Source organism: Taudactylus pleione, unplaced genomic scaffold, assembly GCF_031769625.1.
Source record: "Taudactylus pleione unplaced genomic scaffold, aTauple2 ptg000168l, whole genome shotgun sequence".
In the NCBI taxonomy this organism is placed as follows: domain Eukaryota; kingdom Metazoa; phylum Chordata; class Amphibia; order Anura; family Myobatrachidae; genus Taudactylus; species Taudactylus pleione.
Genome location: NW_028284570.1, coordinates 843,579 through 862,658, shown reverse-complemented (window position 1 = coordinate 862,658; position 19,080 = coordinate 843,579). Strand labels below are relative to the sequence as shown.

At 47.2% G+C, this 19,080-nt stretch overlaps 1 protein-coding gene across 1 annotated transcript; it reads right to left on the bottom strand.

Moving 5' to 3' along the window:
- Positions 1-2,732: 2,732 nt before the first annotated feature.
- On the bottom strand, positions 2,733-19,080 carry LOC148521397 (uncharacterized). Its single transcript, XM_088475226.1, has 6 exons — positions 18,477-19,080; positions 17,652-17,903; positions 17,115-17,507; positions 13,050-16,970; positions 4,856-4,929; positions 2,733-3,155 (listed from the first exon to the last, which is right to left on the bottom strand). Exons 1-6 carry the CDS (start codon positions 19,078-19,080, stop codon positions 3,060-3,062), a joined length of 5,340 nt encoding a protein of 1,779 aa, XP_088331352.1. The 3' UTR covers positions 2,733-3,059.

Below are 19,080 nucleotides of genomic sequence, written 5' to 3'. Positions count from 1 at the left end.
TGAAGCCCTTCATTCGCTTTGCCAGGATTCCAGGGTGGTCAATCTGTTGAAATCAGACCACTACATTTTGGCCACCGTGCTCGATCCTAGGTTTAAAGCCTATGTGGTGTCTCTCTTTCCGGCCGACACAAGCCTGCAGAGGTGCAAAGACCTGCTGGTGAACACACTGTCAGCTGAAGCGGAACGTGACACGTCAACAGCTCCTTCTCCATTTTCTCCCGCAACTGGGGCTGCCAGGAAAAAACTTAGGTATCCTAAGCAACCCGCTGGTGGTGATGCAGGGCAGGCAGGACCAAGTTTGGACATCTAGTCCGGACTGAAGGACCTGGCAACAATTTCTGACATGTCTACTGTCACTGCATATGATACTGTCACCATTGACAGAATGGTGGAGGATTACATCGGTGACAGCATCCAAGTAGGCATGTCAGACAGTCCATACCTGTACTGGCAGGAAAAAGAGGCAATTTTGAGGCCCCTGTACAAACTGGCTCTATTTTACCTGAGTTGCCCCCCCTCCAGTGTGTACTCCGAAAGAGTGTTTAGTGCAGCCGGGAACCTTGTAGGCGTAGGAGGTTGCTTCCACAGAATGTGGAGAAGATGATGTTCATCAAAATGAATTATCAGCTCTTCCAGGGAGACCAGCCTCCAGAACGTACAGAGGGACCTGTGGTGGTGGATTCAAGTGGGGACGAGTTAATACTTTGTGAGGATGAGGATGTACACACTGAAGAGGGTGAGGAATCGGTGGATGAGGAGGATGAGGATGACATCTTGCCTCCGTAGAGCCAGTTTGTGCAGGGACAGATTATTTGCCAGCTTGTTTTGTGGGGGCCCAAACGAACCAATCATTTCAGCCACAGTTGTATGGCAGACCCTGGCGCTGAAATGTTTGGTTTGTTAAAGTGCGCATGTCCTGTTTATACAACATAAGGGTGGGTGGGTGGGAGGGCTCAAGGACAATTCCATCTTGCATCTCTTTTTTTTCTTTGCATTATGTACAGTTTGGGGCCTAGTTTTTCAAACTGCCATCCTGTCTGCCACTGCAGTATGACGCCTAGATGGGTCACGTGTTTGTGCCGCCCACTCGTGTCGCTTAGCATAGTCATCCAGCTACCTCGGTGCAACCTTTTGGACATAAAAACACTATTGTGAGGTGTGAGGTGTTCAGAATAGACTGGAAATGAGTGGAAATTAAGGTTATTGAGGTTAATAATAGCATAGGAGCAGAAAAACCTACAAATTCTGTGATTTTAGCTGTTTTTATGCTTTTTTTAAAAAAAATACAGATCCAAAACACAAAACCCAGAACCCAAAACACGGAAGGGTGGTTTTGGCAAAACCAATCCAGATCCAAAACACGAAGAAAGATCCAGATCCAAAACACAAAACATGAAAAGTGGCCGGTGCACACCCCTAATATATATATATGTAATTTTATTAGATATATTCCAAGTAAAATTCACATAAAGTAATATAGAGATGTATTACTGGGGTTCAACACAAAAGAGACACGAGGAAACTTCCTTGTCCACTCATAAAATATATATATCCAAATCTATCTCAGCACTCCCTTCAATTAATGTCAATGCTCCAGCGTCCTAGTCATGCCTAAACAGATTCCTACAAACAAACCATCGCCATAGCAGACGGCACTCAGGGACTTATGTGGTAAAAATAGGCTTCTTATTCAGTATATAGAAAGTGCATCACACACCACCAATGCATATTTCACTGACGTTTCAGCGGGACTGCGCACTCTTTCCTCAGGGTGTATGAGAGCAAAAAGACAGACCTCTTCAGAAAAGTCCTATCCAGGATGAAACGTGTCAGTGAGCTGCATTCACGGTGAACCTTGTGGTTGCAGCTGCTACTGCTTTGGTACACCTCATCGTGGCAGGAGGAGGAACCGATCGTTACACCAACTTACCTGGCTTCCACTATCTTTTGTGTGAGATATGCGTTTTGGTCAAGTTTTTTTAATTTACTTTCAATAAACAAAAAAACAGTATTATGCTATGAGATATATACATTTTGCTTGAGATCTCTTCTTATAAAGTCGTACCCTGATCAAAGTTAGCTCATCACGTTTGTTTGTGTGATGACTCAATCGTGGCTGTGGCACGCTCATGTCACACCTAATGAGTATGGCATGAGCCCCAGCTCCCACTGCATGTGACGTGCACATTAGCTGTGACATGCACGCACATGCCACAGCAACGGCACAGAAGAGGACCGGTTACCGGGGGCAATTACAATCAACCAACTAGTGTAATTGCTGATTTGGTAGAAATGGCTCCTTAGTTGTTTGAATGAATCCTGGGAAAAAGGCGCGCCTTTACTCTGAACCCTCTGTGTAAGGTAAATCCCAGGGGGGTCTCGCTCCTGTAGAGGATACAGGGACTTATATGCAGATATTGCTGATCTCCGTCAGCTACCGCTCTCCAGTGGAGTGTCCTGCAAGTTGGCACAATTGTCTAGAGTGGCACGTACTGCGCACACAACCAAAGAGATGTAATACACACCATAATGTGACGGGACCATGCTGTAGATGTATGCAGTATGTGGATGGCAGACGTTGCATCACGGCCATCCCCTTGTTATACAGGTAGTGTTTGTTACAGGAGGTGCTTCTGCGGCCAGTGATCAGCATGACCCGCAGTGAGTAATGACACTTCTGCTGCTCCCAGGCTCCTCTGGTGATTTGCACACAGACCACATGCACAAGCGTCTTTGTATGCCACGTTTTTATTGAATATACTCAACTATAGTACTGGAGACACTTTGCATCACGTTTGTGAGCCTGGAAATGATCTCATTAGTAAACAGCCTTATTCCTCTCCTGACACCCAGTCATTCACCCTTCTCCTGGCAGCACCCGCTAAGTCATGGGTATGGGTCAGGAGCCGAGGACCTACAATCGTTGGGGAGAACCATCGCTGATCCATAACTTGAGGATATTGTTAAGCCCAAGAAAGAAATAAGAACCTTCATGTTCATGCAAATATCTAACAGTACAGAAACAGAGACGATTCTTGTTTTCCGTGTTGCTTTAGGAATCAATATGTCATTGGATTGCAGGCTGCGGCTGTCGTGTTCTCTCCCCACCTAGCCCGAATATTAACGATAAACTGTGGATTCAGTAGCGAGCACACCTGTGTAACATAAAACATTAATCATTAAACATTATGCGCAAAGATGATAACACTGCTTCATTCACACTTTGCCTAAGATGCTGTCACTACTTGGCGGCCTATTCATTAAGGTGTACGGCCCCGTTACACATGCGGAACAGCAGCCTGCATAACCGGTCTCCCACCAAACAGGAAATGCTGCTCTTATCCAGGGCCACAATGAGGTGTGTGTAGTGCCGGATTACCAAATAGGCAGAGCAGGCACCGGCCTATGGGCCCCGCGCCCGGTAGGGGCCCCACAACTGCGGATCTTAATAATATTGATTTGATCTTGAAAGAAAATTTCAATCAAGTTTTTTTTAAATCGTCTCCAAAAATGTGAAAAAAATTAATCAACTCAAAGAACCGAAAACTTTACATGAAAGACTCTATAGAGAAAATACTGTATAAATGTAACCATTAACAACTTACAGTACATGAACCATAGGCATCAGAGTTACTGTACATTATGGTTTGCTCATCTTCTGTCAGCTGCCAGTGTGTATAAAGAACCTACGCACGGTTTATTAAAATTGTTGGTTGGTAAAATTAAAAACATATTAGGAGATAATTTGTGAGGGGGGGTCCCTGAGATTTCCATTGTCTAGGGACCTCCACAGGGTTTACTCCAGCACTGGAAGTGTGCAGCGGTACCACCACCCAGGGAGTAAGGCTGGGGGGGCAGCATGGTTGCAACAAGGATGGCACGCTGGAGAGGCCCCATGCAATTCTTCTACCTCGCAGGGGATTAGGACGTGCTCGGCTCCATCATCCTGTTCCCAGTGCTCCCTGTGTGATCTCATGATGTTATGTGCTCAGGGGTGCCGACCTAGGGCACAGAGGTCTAAGGTGTAAGGGTGTACAGTATGTCTCTCAGGTCTAGGGTGTACAGTATGTCTCTCAGGCCTAGGGTGTATGTCTCTCAGGCCTAGGATGTATGTCTCTCAGGCCTAAGGTGTATATCTCTCAGACCTAGGGTGTATGTCTCTCAGGCCTAGGGTGTATGTCTCTCAGGTCTAGGGTGCATGTCTCTCAGGCCTAGGGTGCATGTCTCTCAGGCCTAGGATGTGTGTCTCTCAGGCCTAGGGTGTATGTCTCTCAGGCCTAGGGTGTATGTCTCTTAGGCCTAGGGTGTATATCTCTCAGACCTAGGGTGTATGTCTCTCAGGCCTAGGATGTATGTCTCTCAGACCTAGGGTGTATGTCTCTCAGGCCTAGGGTGCATGTCTCTCAGGCTTAGGGTGTATGTCTCTCAGGCCTAGGATGTATGTCTCTCAGGCCTAGGGTGTATATCTCTCAGACCTAGGGTGTATGTCTCTCAGGCTAGGGTGTATGTCTCTCAGGCCTAGGGTGCATGTCTCTCAGGCTTAGGGTGTATATTTCTCCAATTGTCCCAACCACCTGCAGTGTAAAGTGGGTAGGGGTAGCACTACATAGTAGAGCAGCACATACGAGGGGAGTGAATCTGGGGGCATCCCAGCTGCTCGAAGAGCACTAGGCACATCCCAAGAGTGAGGGAAATGGGGGCATGATGTGAGGCTACACCTCTTTCCTGCTAGGCTATGACCCCAAAGTCCCTCTATCACACTACCATATGCTGGGAGGTAGTGAATGCATTCCTGTACATACGGGGCACATCAGGACCATGCACCTCACACTATTACATCAGTGCAGTGACTTACCTTTTCTATCAGTGCAGCAATCACTTCATTCTCTGTTAATGAGCTTTTCACTTTAACTTTAAGTACGGAGATTCCTGTGATACAATATAAAAAGAGGACATAATTAAAAAAATATATATTTTTAGAGTGTCTCAGACAAATGCTGTATATTAATTCTGTACATATGTATCAGTTCTCCTCTCCTCCCTATCCTGGAGCTCGTGCACCTGGCCATAATGTAGATCGGTGACCTTCGCACTTTTATAAACAGCTGACGCAGCGTGTAGTGTGGACGATGGATACCTGCCGGCAGCTACTCTTCTTGTTACGGATATTGGCTGATGCTGAAAGCAGCTTGTCCTGTATTTATCAGTGCGAGGTGCTCATGAAGCCCCAGCCAAATCCCTGCTCCTAATTCTGGGTACACACTGACCGATGGCTGACATAATGGATCCTGGGTAAACATCCAAACTATGCGATATCACGTTTGATTTGCAGCACATCAAAACTGACGACGTCGCATGCGACCTGGGAGCAGGGCCGCCGACAGCCGCGCCTGGCCCAGTTGACAGGGGGCGTGGCCCAATGGGGGGTGGCGCGGCCATGTCCCCTTCGGCGAAAAAAAAACATTTTTTGCAGCGGCGATGCACGTTTGGGCGGGGGGCACTGTGTGTCCCTCAACCCGGTGCACAGCCAATGCATGGCCTCCTGTGTGAGCATCTGAGTGTCTGGTGGCCTGGTTCAGTAAGGAACGCAATTGCTTATACATACGCAGTCGGCCGATTACATATGCATCGCAGTGCACATGTGCGAACTAGCCACTGCGATCGGGACTGCGATCGCAGAGGCTACGCAGACCCATGGCAGAGTGATTGACAGGAAGTGCCATTTGTGGGTGGTGACCTGCCTTACCTGTGCGTATGAGCCCGATGTTATTCGATGTCACCGATTGTTTCGCTATCTTGTCCAAGTATACGGATGTGAGGTAGGGGAAGTGTGCGTCCTAATATTAGGTTGTGATTGCAATGCGAATGCAAACATTTACATGTCACCACTGATATTAGCAACTGCGTTGTGCACTGTATAAGCAGAATGGCGCTCCTCGCTGAATCAGGCGCTGTGTACGCAACCACTGTCACCGACACATCCGCAAAACACCCCCATAACACGCCCATAACACCTCCATAACACCCTCATAACACCCCCATAACACCCCCATAACATTCCCGTAACACGCCCATAACACCCCCATAACACCCCCATAACACGCCCATAACACCCCATAATACGCCCATAACACTCCCATAACACGCCCATAATACGCCCATAACACCCCCATAACACCCCCATAACACGCCCATAACATGCCCATAACACCCCCATAATACGCCCATAACACCCCCATAACACCCCCCATAACACGCCCATAACACGCCCATAACACCCCCATAACATGCTCGTAACACCCCCATAATACTCCCATAACATCCCCATAACACCCCCATAACACCCCCATAATACGCCCATAACACCCCCAAAACACCCCCATAACACGCCCATAACACGCCCATAACACCCCCATAATACGCCCATAACACGCCCATAACACGCCCGTAACACCCCCATAACACCCCCATAATACGCCCATAACACCCCCATAACACCCCCATAATACGCCCATAACACCCCCATAACACCCCCATAACACGCTCATAACACTCCCATAACACGCCCATAACACGACCCATAGCACTCCCATAACACGCCCATAACACCCCCATAACACGCTCATAACACCCCCATAACACGCCCATAACACCCCCATAACACGCCCATAACACGCCCATAACACCCCCATAACACGCTCATAACATCCCCATAACACGCTCATAACACTCCCATAACATGCCCATAACATGACCAATAGCACCCCCATAACACCCCCATAGCACGCTCATAACACCCCCATAACACCCCCATAACACGCCCATAACACGCCCATAACACGCCCATAACATCCCCATAATACGCCCATAACATCCCCATAACACGCCCATAATACGCCCATAACACCCCCATAACACCCCCATAATATGCCCATAACACGCCCATAACACCCCCATAATACACCCATAACACGCCCATAACACGCCCATAACACCCCCATAACACCCCCATAATACGCCCATAACACCCCCATAACACCCCCATAACACGCTCATAACACTCCCATAACACGCCCATAACACGACCCATAGCACCCCCATAACACCCACATAACACGCCCATAACACCCCCATAACACGCTCATAACACCCCCATAACACGCCCATAACACCCCCATAACACGCTCATAACATCCCCATAACACGCCCATAACACTCCCATAACACGCCCATAACACCCCCATAACACGCCCATAACACCCCCATAACACGCTCATAACATCCCCATAACACGCTCATAACACTCCCATAACACGCCCATAACACGACCCATAGCACCCCCATAACACCCCCATAACACCCCCATAGCACGCTCATAACACCCCCATATCACCCCCATAACACGCCCATAACACGCCCATAACACGCCCATAACATCCCCATAATACGCCCATAACATCCCCATAACACGCCCATAACACTCCTGTAACACCCCCATAACACGCCCATAATACGCCCATAACACGCCCATAACACCCCCATAGCACGCTCATAACACCCCCATAACACGCCCATAACACGCCCATAACACGCCCATAACATCCCCATAATACGCCCATAACACGCCCATAACACGCCCATAACACGCCCATAACATGCCCATAACACCCCCATAATACACCCATAACACGCCCATAACACCCCCATAATACGCCCATAACACCCCCATAACACGCCCATAACACGTCCATAACACGCCCATAACACCCCCATAATACTCCCATAACACGCCCATAACACGCCCATAACACGCCCATAACACCCCCGTAATACGCCCATAACACGCCCATAACACCGCATAACACGCCCATAACACGCCCATAACTTCCCCATAACACCCCCATAACACGCCCATAACACCCCCATAACACCCCATTACACGCCCATAACACCCCCATAACACCCCCATAACACGACCCATAAGACAGAGCATCTCCGTGTGTGCACTAAGCCACTTCCCTGTCACGCCCAGGAACGCCCGCTGCATTTCTCACGCCCCACGATTGCAACCGATTCGCACACTATCTGCACTAATGCGCTGTGTGACAAATACGCATGTGCAGAGGTAAATAATCACTTCTCCGCGTCCGACTATGGCAGTGCCAGAGACTCAGAATCAGCCCCTTAGCCGATGATGCCATTCGCACAAGAACGTGACATCGTTGCCCCGCCTCCTGATTTAGAATAAGGGTGATCTCAGCATTGTGGCGGAGCCATGATGACACATTCACGCCGCCATGCCCACGCACCGCCCACCTACCCCATATCCCTGTTGGGGGCAGCCAGAAAATTGGCAAGTATGCCCTATACCTATTGAAGGGTATAGGGTAATGCCAACTGGTGACTGATAAATAAAGCATACACCACAGTGCCCCCATAGCAGGTACATCGCTAAAGCAGAAGAGAACCACAAGAGAAATGATATGGTGAGCCTGATACAGTTGCGCAGCGCTGTACACAGAGCCAATGAGCCCCACCTGAGAGGACATTTATCAGCTGCCAGGGAGACAGGAGTTATGGTTACATTGATATATTTTGTTATAAGAAAATATATAAACTCCGCGCTACACAATAACGAAAATGCGGCTCAGTAAAAATTTGATCCCCACCACATAAATAATCTAGACAAATAAGCAATATACCAAGCGCAAGTCCTTTGGGGTACCAGGACTCTTTTATTAAAGTCCGTGAATTTAAAATCACCATAAATTGTTTTTTTGCTTTCTGGTGTTGATCCTCTTTTATGTTATTCCTCAATGAGAAGGAAGAAAAGGGCCATGTGATAGATGTGGGGGGATGTAACAGAATTGAAAATATCCTTACTCACATCTAGGTTTTAAGATGTCCGTATTTCTTCACTTTCCCTTTTTAGTTTATTGTATATGCCAGTCACCTAATTATTTGAAGGGGTGGGCTCAACAGTAGGGCTATTTAAGCCAGGAAATCTTTTACCAGTCACACTTTGAGGAAGGCTGAGAGCCGAAACGCGTTAGGGTGACTGGTGAGGACCTGGACCGCAGGGGTACTCAGATAGAGAAGGTGAGACTTCGTGTGACAACTGCTCCTATCCGGATTACAGGATCACGGGGCCTGATTCAGACCCAGTCGCAAGCGCTGAGCGCTCGCAACCAGGTCGATGGTGGCCCACAGCGCATGCGCACGACGGAGCCGGCTCCGTCGTGAGTATGCGCGAGACCCAGCTAGCACTGGTCAATCCGTCGCTCCGGGTCTCGCACCAAAGGGGGCGAGCTGTCGATGTTGTGACAGCTCGCCCCCTTTGGTGGGCGGGCTGGGGGGGGGTGGCTGACCAAACGTGGCTTGCCGTTTGGGGGCGGCCCCATTGACATCACGAGTGGTGTCAGTGGAGAGCTTCCAGTTCCGTTAGGGACCCTACCACAAGGGTCTCGTCCCAAGCCCATCATCATGGCCGCTTGCAATAGCTGTGGGTGGTCACCCACAGCTATGCGAGCGGCCAAAAGGCCGCTCCAAAAAAAAAACCAACCTGGCCCTGATTCAGAGCGAGCGCTCTGTCAGAGCGAGCGGCTCTGAATCAGGCCCACTGTTCATATGACTTTTTATCCCGCCTTGGTCTGAAGGCCCCTTCTGGTACGTGGGCAATTGTATTTGTTTGTTTTGTGAAAATAAATTGTTAAGAATTACACTATGGTATATTTTTGTACATATTATTTCTGAGGAACTATTAATTATGGGAGAGCTTCCTATTGTGGACGCACACCTATCCTGAAGGGAAAGTGAAGAAATACGGACGTCTTAAAACCTAGATGTGAGAAAGGATATTTTCAATTCTGTTACATCCCCCTCACATCTATCACATGGCCCTTTTCTTCCTTCTCTTTGAGGAATAACATATATTTTGTTATATTTGTTTCAGTTTAATCATATTTTATTCATTGTGGGGCATCATTACAAGACTCTAGTACAGTGATTCCCAATCTCGATCCTCAAGGCACACTAACAGTCCTGGTTTTAGTGATATCCATGATTGTGCTGAGATGGTTAAATCAAAATAACTGAGGTACTAATTAAGGCCCTCATTCAGAGCCGTACGCTCTGAGCAGAGCGCACGCTCTGAATGAGGGCCGCCCTCCATGAAAATGGAGCGTCCTCCTGGACGCTCGTATAGCTGTGGGTCACCACCCACAGCCTATACGAGCGTGCATTTTGATGGCCGCGATGGTCTTGACCATCGCGACCATCGAAACTGCGAGCCGGAGCCTGCGGTTGAGGTTTTCAACCACAAGCTCCGGAGTGATTTTGGCTCTATCAGAGCCAAAATCACTCCCACTGACATCACTAGTGATGTCAGTGGGCCGGCTTCTGACGGGAGGCGTTCCCGTAGGAACGCCCCCGTCAGGGAGGCACGCCCCCGGCACGCCCACCAAAGGGGGCGTGCTGTCAATCAACATCGACAGCACGCCCCCTTTGATCAGACACAACGAGCGAAGGACTTTCCTTCGCTCGTCGCGTCTGGCGCATGTGCACGACGGAGCACCCTCCGTCGTGCGCATGCTCAGTGAAGAACATCGACCCACTTGCGAGCGGACAGCCGCTCGCGAGTGGGTCTGAATCAGGCCCTAAGTCACTTGTGCTCAAGTATGTCTATCCCTAAAACCTGGACTGTTAGTGTGCCTTGAGGACCGTGGTTGGGAACCCCTGCTCTAGTAGGTTCCCCCTCTGTAGGCACTTACAGATCCAACATACAGCAATCTGGCTCTGATAGCTACTAATGAGCCCAATAGGCCTGGGATCTATTACAGACTGGCTAGGGAGCTAGATTTAGGTGCCCTTCCCTCGGAGGACACTGAGGGCGACATCTCAGGACTTCCTGCACCATCCTTCTGGCTGACAGACGTCACTGTGGTATGTAATCGGGAAGCCGACTGCCTAAATACCGGCAGCCGGCTTCCCGACTGCCATATCCCTCCAAGGGTGAAATGCCGGGCATCTAGATGTAGACGCCCGCATTTCCCCGACGCCGGGAGACCGGCACCGGGCATCACGATCGTAGTGATGCCGGGCGCCGCGAGCGGACAGCCGCGGGGGGGCGGGTTAGGTTTAGGGCTCCCTGGGGGGACTTAGGGTTAGGCACCCCCCCGGGAGGGTTAGGTTTAGGCTAGGGGGAAGGAGGGTTAGGGTTAGGCACCCCCGGGGGGGACTTAGGGTTAGGCACCCCCCCGGGGGACTTAGATTTAGGCAGCGGGGAAGGGGGTGGTTAGGGTTAGGCACTTAGAGGGGGGATTAGGGTTAGGCACTTGGGGGGGAAGTTAGGGTTAGGCACCCCTAAGGAGGATTAGGGTTAGGGAGGTTAGTATATACTTACCTGAGGACAATCGGAATTTCCAACGCTGTCGGGCTTCCGCTGCTCGAGACTCTGCTCTTGTCGGGCTGCCGCTGATGGGAATCGAACCGCCAGCCATGCGGCCAGCGGTATTTCATACTAATTCCGTCACTGTAAATTTCTCTACTGCAGCAATTTACCATTAAAGCTTCACCAGAGCCTGGCGCGTGATGATCGAATTCTGCCCCCCACCCTCCCTCCCGATGTTGGGCTGGCAGCATGCGCCGCGCACTGGGAGCCCAGGCTTGACCTTCCAGTGACACTTTTTAAATTCAGAAAATTTCAAATATAGGTGAAAAGCAAAAAACATGACGCACTATGGGCTTGATTCAGACTTACTGCGCAACTAATGTGCGAATGCAGCAGGAGGCGCCTGGCAGCATTGCAGATCCAACTGCTGCGTCCTAAGACTCAGCATCGGATCTACTGCGAGACCATCGGCCATCTGAGTGACCCCGAGGTTACTCAGATTGCCCCTCGCAGCTCCGATGCCGAGGCCAGGAAGTTTGCATCGGAAGACGCAGGCCCTTGCATTGCCACTCCCAGAAAAACGGTGCGTTCCCCGCACCAAAAATGACCGCAGCCTGTCAATCAGGCTGCGGATTTGGGGAACTGCGAGAGATCTCGCAGTAGAAGACCAGGCGCATGCGCAGTACTGATCCAGTGCATGCGCCGATCTTCTAACATCAGAGTAGTACACAAACCCAATGTCATTAATTCAAGTGGAAAAGATTTAGGACCTCATTCAGAGGCGGTCGCACGGAGCGATTGGACGTAGCGAGCGATGTCTTTTCAACTGCGCATGCGTCCACATGGCAGTGCGCGTGCGCAAGCCTGTCTTTCCGACCACAATCCTCTTGCTCATTAGTCACTACGAGGTCGTAGCTGTGATTGACATTTCGTGGCGTTTGTGGGTGGTTACAGGGGAAGGTGCTTGTGAACGGGGGTGTGGTGGTGTGAACGCAGGCGTGGCTGACCTTAAAAAAGGGCATTTTAAGGGCGTGCATATATTACTGAGCGAGTCATCACACACGTCACCTCGTTGCAATAACGACGCTACTGCTCGCAGTGCTAAAGGTAACCCAGGGTCTACCCTAAGCATAGCGAATGCAGGCGATGGTATCTGCCTCAACCGATGTCTGTAGGCAATTAACAATGTAACAGGTGTTAATCGTGCTGACGTAGGTTGCCGCCTGCGACCGACTCTGAATTAGGCCATAGAGATAGGAGGTGTGCTTTCATTGTTGTGGGTGTTTCCGCGCTTACGATGTGCGTTGCGATTGAGCGCTCGTTTTGCATATTCTCGATCACTTTGGGTGCGACCGATCGCTCCCGAGCGACCGCCTCTGAATGAGGGCCATATTTCATTAAATAAAGATTGTTTTCTTGTTGCCAGACTCCTGAGATAATGAGATAACAGGACGTCCCCTCCATGTTTTGCATGTAAAAGATATTGCCGGAGGTGACCGGTAAGGGCTATAGCCAGCCAAGGGGGTTGTTACATAGCGCTTTTCTCTTTATCATAAATAAACCATTTGGTTTACTGAAACTAAACTCTATAAAACTAATTCCCAATACTGCTGATTATTATTTTACTAATGTAACAGCCAGTAGAATACACAAAACTTACCAACTGTTGTAGTTTTCCCAGAACCTGTAGACGTAGGCTGACTACTGGATACAATGACTTTAGTTGCGCTAGTTGTAGAGCTGTTTGCGCCAATTATAGTTGTGCTCTTTGTAGTGTTAGTTTCGAGGTGGCCACTTGAGGTTGGTGTAGTATTTGTAGTTGTTTGTGTTGTAGTAACTGTTGCTGGAGTAGGTATGGTTGTCGTAGTATTAGTTTCGAGGTGACCACTTGAGGTTGGTGTAGTAGTTGTAGTTGTTTGTGCTGTAGTAACTGCTGCTGGAGTAGGTATGGTTGTCGTAGTATTAGTTCCGAGGTGGCCACTTGAGGTGGGTGTAGTACTTGTATTTGTTTGTGTTGTAGTAACTGCTGCTGGAGTGGGTATGGTTGCCGTAGTGTTAGTTTCGAGGTGACCACTTGAGGTGGGTGTAGTACTTGTAGTTGTTTGTGTTGTAGCAACTGCTGCTGGAGTAGGTATGGTTGTCGTAGTATTAGTTTCGAGGTGACCACTTGAGGTTGGTATAGTATTTGTAGTTGTTTGTGTTGTAGTAACTGCTGCTGGAGTAGGTATGGTTGTCGTAGTATTAGTTTCGAGGTGACCACTTGAGGTGGGTGTAGTACTTGTATTTGTTTGTGTTGTAGTAACTGCAGCTGGAGTAGGTATGGTTGTTGTAGTATTAGTTTCGGGGTGACCACTTGAGGTTGGTGTAGTATTTGTAGTTGTTTGTGTTGTAGTAACTGCTGCTGGAGTAGGTATGGTTGCCGTAGTATTAGTTTCGAGGTGACCACTTGAGGTGGGTGTAGTAATTGTAGTTGTTTGTGTTGTAGTAACTGCAGCTGGAGTAGGTATGGTTGTCGTAGTATTAGTTTCGAGGTGACCACTTGAGGTTGGTATAGTATTTGTAGTTGTTTGTGTTGTAGTAACTGCTGCTGGAGTAGGTATGGTTGTCGTAGTATTAGTTCCGAGGAGGCCACTTGAGGTTGGTGTAGTACTTGTAGTTGTTTGTGTTGTAGTAACTGCTGCTGGAGTAGGTATTGTTGTCGTAGTATTAGTTTCGACGTGACCACTTGAGGTTGGTGTAGTACTTGTAGTTGTTTGTGTTGTAGCAACTGTTGCTGGAGTAGGTATGGTTGTCGTAGTATTAGTTCCGAGGTGACCACTTGAGGTTGGTATAGTACTTGTAGTTGTTTGTGTTGTAGTAACTGCTGCTGGAGTAGGTATGGTTGTCGTAGTATTAGTTCCGAGGTGGCCACTTGAGGTGGGTATAGTATTTGTAGTTGTTTGTGTTGTAGTAACTGCTGCTGGAGTAGGTATGGTTGTTGTAGTATTAGTTCCGAGGTGGCCACTTGAGGTGGGTGTAGTACTTGTAGTTGTTTGTGTTGTAGTAACTGCTGCTGGAGTAGGTATGGTTGTCGTAGTATTAGTTTCGAGGTGACCACTTGAGGTTGGTGTAGTACTTGTAGTTGTTTGTGTTGTAGCAACTGCTGCTGGAGTAGGTATGGTTGTCGTAGTATTAGTTTCGAGGTGACCACTTGAGGTGGGTGTAGTACTTGTAGTTGTTTGTGTTGTAGTAACTGCAGCTGGAGTAGGTATGGTTGTTGTAGTATTAATTTCGAGGTGACCACTTGAGGTTGGTATAGTATTTGTAGTTGTTTGTGTTGTAGTAATTGCTGCTGGAGTAGGTATGGTTGTCGTAGTATAAGTTTCGAGGTGGCCACTTGAGGTTGGTGTAGTACTTGTAGTTGTTTGTGTTGTAGTAACTGCTGCTGGAGTAGGTATGGTTGTCATAGTATTCGTTTCGAGGTGACCACTTGAGGTGGGTGTAGTACTTACTACAGTACTTGCAGCTGGGCTTGTCTTTGCATTTGTCACTGAAAAAGTGGTGATTTCGGTCTCCGTTACAGGGCTGGTGGTTGTGCTCGTTGTAGTATAAGATAATAAACTGGTAGGTACAGGAGGTGTAGAAAAAATGGCATTGGATACAGTAAAAGTATTGGGTTCAGTTGTACTAATAACAGGGGTTTCAGTCATATATATGACAGTGTATCCAGGTGTGCTACTAGCAGAAGTTCCTAATGAAAAAATTATATCAGTAACCATGTTGGTCTCCGGTGATAATGAAGTCGTTACATGACTATCGATAGCGAAACTAGTGCTGATGTCATTGGTAGCGCTTGTCCCAGTTGCTGGAGTAATCGTATTGGTGTCAGTAGTTGTATGTAGAACAATAGCACTGCTGGTGTCAGTAGTTGTATATAGAACAGTAGCACTGCTGGTGTCAGTAGTTGTATATAGAACAGTAGCACTGCTGGTGTTAGCAGTTGTATGTAGAAGAGTAGCACTGCTGATGTCAGTAGGTGTACCTAGAACAATAGCACTGCTGGTGTCAGTAGTTGTATCTAGAATGATAGTACTGCTGGTGTCATTTGTAACATTTTGAATAGCACTGCTGGTGTCTGTGGTTGTATCTAGAACAGTAGCACTGCTGGTTTCAGTAGTTGTATCTAGAACAGTAGTACTGCTGATGTCATTAGTAACATTTAGAACAGTAGCACTGCTGGTGTAGGTAGTTGTATCTAGAACAGTAACACTGCTGGTGGCAGTAGTTGTATATAGAATAGTAGCACTGCTGGTGTCAGTAGTTGTATGCAGAACAGTAGCACTGCTGGTGTCAGTAGTTGTACCTAGAACAGTAGCATTGCTGGTGTCAGTAGTTGTATCTAGAACAGTAGCACTGCTGGTGGCAGTAGTTCTATCTAGAACAATAGCACTGCTGGTTTCAGTAGTCGTATGTAGAACAGTAGCACTTCTGGAGTCAGTAGTTGTATCTAGAACAGCAGCATTGCTGGTGTCAGTAGTTGTATCTAGAACAGAAGCACTGCTGGTTTCAGTAGTCATATGTAGAACAGTAGCACTGCTGGTGTCAGTAGTTGTACCTAGAACAGTAGCACTGCTGGTGTCAGTAGTTGTATCTAGAATGATATTACTGCTGGTGTCATTAGTAACATTTAGAACAACAGCACTGGTGGTGTCAGTAGTTGTATCTAGAACAGTAGCACTGCTGGTTTCAGTAGTTGTATCTAGAACAGTAGCACTGCTGGTTTCAGTAGTTGTATCTAGAACAGTAGTACTGCTGATGTCATTAGTAACATTTAGAACAGTAGCACTGCTGGTATAGGTAGTTGTATCTAGAACAGTAGCACTGCTGGTTTCAGTAGTTGTATCTAGAACAGTAGTACTGCTGATGTCATTAGTAACATTTAGAACAGTAGCACTGCTGGTGTAGGTAGTTGTATCTAGAACAGTAACACTGCTGGTGGCAGTAGTTGTATGTAGAACAGTAGCACTGCTGATGTCAGTAGTTGTACCTAGAACAGTAGCACTGCTGGTGTCAGTAGTTGTATCTAGAACAGTAGCACTGCTGTTGTCAGTAGTTGTACCTAGAACAATAGCACTGCTGGTGTCTGTAGTTGTATCTAGAATGATAGTACTGCTGGTGTAATTAGTAACATTTAGAAAAATAGCACTGCTGGTGTCAGTGGTTGTATCTAGAACAGTAGCACTGCTGGTGTCAGTAGTTGTATCTAGAACAGTAGTACTGCTGATGTCATTAGTAACATTTAGAACAGTAGCACTGCTGGTGTAGGTAGTTGTATCTAGAACAGTAACACTGCTGGTGGCAGTAGTTGTATCTAGAACAGTAGCACTGCTGGTGTCAGTAGTTGTATCTAGAACAGTAGCACTGCTGGTGTCAGTAGTTGTATCTAGAACAGTAGCACTGCTGGTGTTAGAAGTTGTATCTAAAACAGTAGCACTGCTGGTGGCAGTAGTTGTATCTACAGTAGTTGTATCTAGAACAGTAGCACTGCTGGTTTCAGTAGTCGTATGTAGAACAGTAGCACTTCTGGTGTCAGTAGTTGCATCTAGAACAGTAGCACTGCTGGTGGCAGTATTTGTATCTAGAACAGTAGCACTGCTGGTTTCAGTAGTAATATGTAGAACAGTAGCACTGCTGGTGTCAGTAGTTGTATCTAGAACAGTAGCAATGCTGGTGTCAGTAATTGTACCTAGAAAAATAGCACTGCTGGTGTCAGTAATTGTACCTAGAACAATACCACTGCTGTTTTTAGTAGTTGTATCTAGAATGATAGCACTGCTGGTGTCATTAGTAACATTTAAAAAAATAGCACTGCTGGTGTCAGTGGATGTATATAAAACAGTAGCGCTGCTGGTGACGATAGTTGTATCTAGAACAGTAGCATTGCTGGTGCCAGTAGTTGTATCTAAAACGATAGTACTGCTGATGTCATTAGTAACATTGAGAACAGCACTGCTGGTGTAGGTAGTTGTATCTAGAACAGTAGCACTGCTGCTGTCAGTAGTTGTATCTAGAACACTAGCACTGCTGATGTCATCAGTACCATTTAGAACAGTAGCACTGCTGGTATAGGTAGTTGTATCTAAAACAGTAACACTGCTGGTGGCAGTAGTTGTATGTAGCACAGTAGCACTGCTGATGTCAGTAGTTGTACCTAGAACAGTAGCACTGCTGGTGGCAGTAGTTGTATCTAGAACAGTAGCACTGCTGGTGTCAGTAGTTGTACCTAGAACAATAACACTGCTGGTGTCGGTAGTTGTATCTTGAATGATAGTACTGCTGGTGTCATTAGTAACATTTAGAAAAATAGCACTGCTGGTGTCAGTGGTTGTATCTAGAACAGTAGCACTGCTGGTTTCAGTAGTTGTATCTAGAACAGTAGTACTGCTGATGTCATTAGTAACATTTAGCACAGTAGCACTGCTCGTGTAGGTAGTTGTATCTAGAACAGTAACACTGCTGGTGGCAGTAGTTGTATCTAGAACAGTAGCACTGCTGGTTTCAGTAGTTGTATGTAGAACGGTAGCACTTCTGGTGTCAGTAGTTGCATCTAGAACAGTAGCACTGCTGGTGGCAGTAGTTGTATCTAGAACAGTAGCACTGCTGGTTTCAGTAATCATATGTAGAACAGTAGCACTGCTGGTGTCTGTAGTTGTATCTAGAACTGTAGCAATGCTGGTGTCAGTAGTTGTACCTAGAACAATAGCACTGCCGGTGTCAGTAGTTGTATCTAGAATGATAGTACTGCTGGTGTCATTAGTAACATTTAAAAAAATAGCACTGCTGGTGTCAGTGGTTGTATATAGAACAGTAGCGCTGCTGGTGTTGTTAGTTGTATCTAGAACAGTAGCATTGCTGGTGCCAGTAGTTGTATCTAAAATGATAGTACTGCTGATGTCATTAGTAACATTGAGAATAGCACTGCTGGTGTAGGTAGTTGTATCTAGAACAGTAGCACTGCTGGTGTCAGTAGTTGTATCTAGAACAATAGCACTGCTGGTGTCAGTAGTTGTATATAGAACAGTAGCACTGCTGGTGTCAGTAGTTGTACCTAGAACAGTAGCACTGCTAGTTTCAGTAGTCGTATATAGAACAGTAGCACTGCTGGTTTCAGTAGTCGTATGTAGAATAGTAGCACTGATGGTGTCAGTAGTTGTACCTAGAACAATAGCACTGCTGGTGTCGGTAGTTGTATCTAGAACAGTAGCACTGCTGGTTTCAGTAGTTGTATCTAGAAGAGTAGTACTGCTGATGTCATTAGTAAAATTTAGGACAATAGCACTGCTGGTTTCAGTAGTTGTATCTAGAAGAGTAGTACTGCTGATGTCATTAGTAACATTTAGGACAATAGCACTGCTGGTGTCAGTGGTTGTATCTAGAACAGTAGTACTGATGGTGTCGGTAGTTGTATCTAGAACAATTGCATTGCTGGTGGGAGTAGATGTATCTAGAACAGTAGCACTGCTGGTGTCGGATACATCAGTCACAGTGATGGTGCTGATCTGAGGTAATGAGGATGCTGTCACTGTAATACTGTCCTCAGCTGTCCCAGTAAGTGACAATTGGGCATCAGTGGAAGATGACATAGTGTTATTGGTTCCCAGATAATCAGATGACGTTTGAGACATGGTCGTCTGTGCAGATAACGAATCCAT

Coding starts and splice junctions, on each gene's coding strand:
- LOC148521397 (XM_088475226.1), bottom strand. CDS start 19,080: ATGGATTCGTTATCTGCACAGACGACCATGTCTCAAACGTCATCTGAT. Junction 16,971..17,114: donor CAGCAGTGCTATTTTTCTAG/GTACAATTACTG, acceptor CTACTGTTCTAG/ATGCAACTACTGACACCAGA. Junction 3,156..4,855: donor TTGCTGCACTGATAGAAAAG/GTAAGTCACTGC, acceptor TATGTTACACAG/GTGTGCTCGCTACTGAATCC.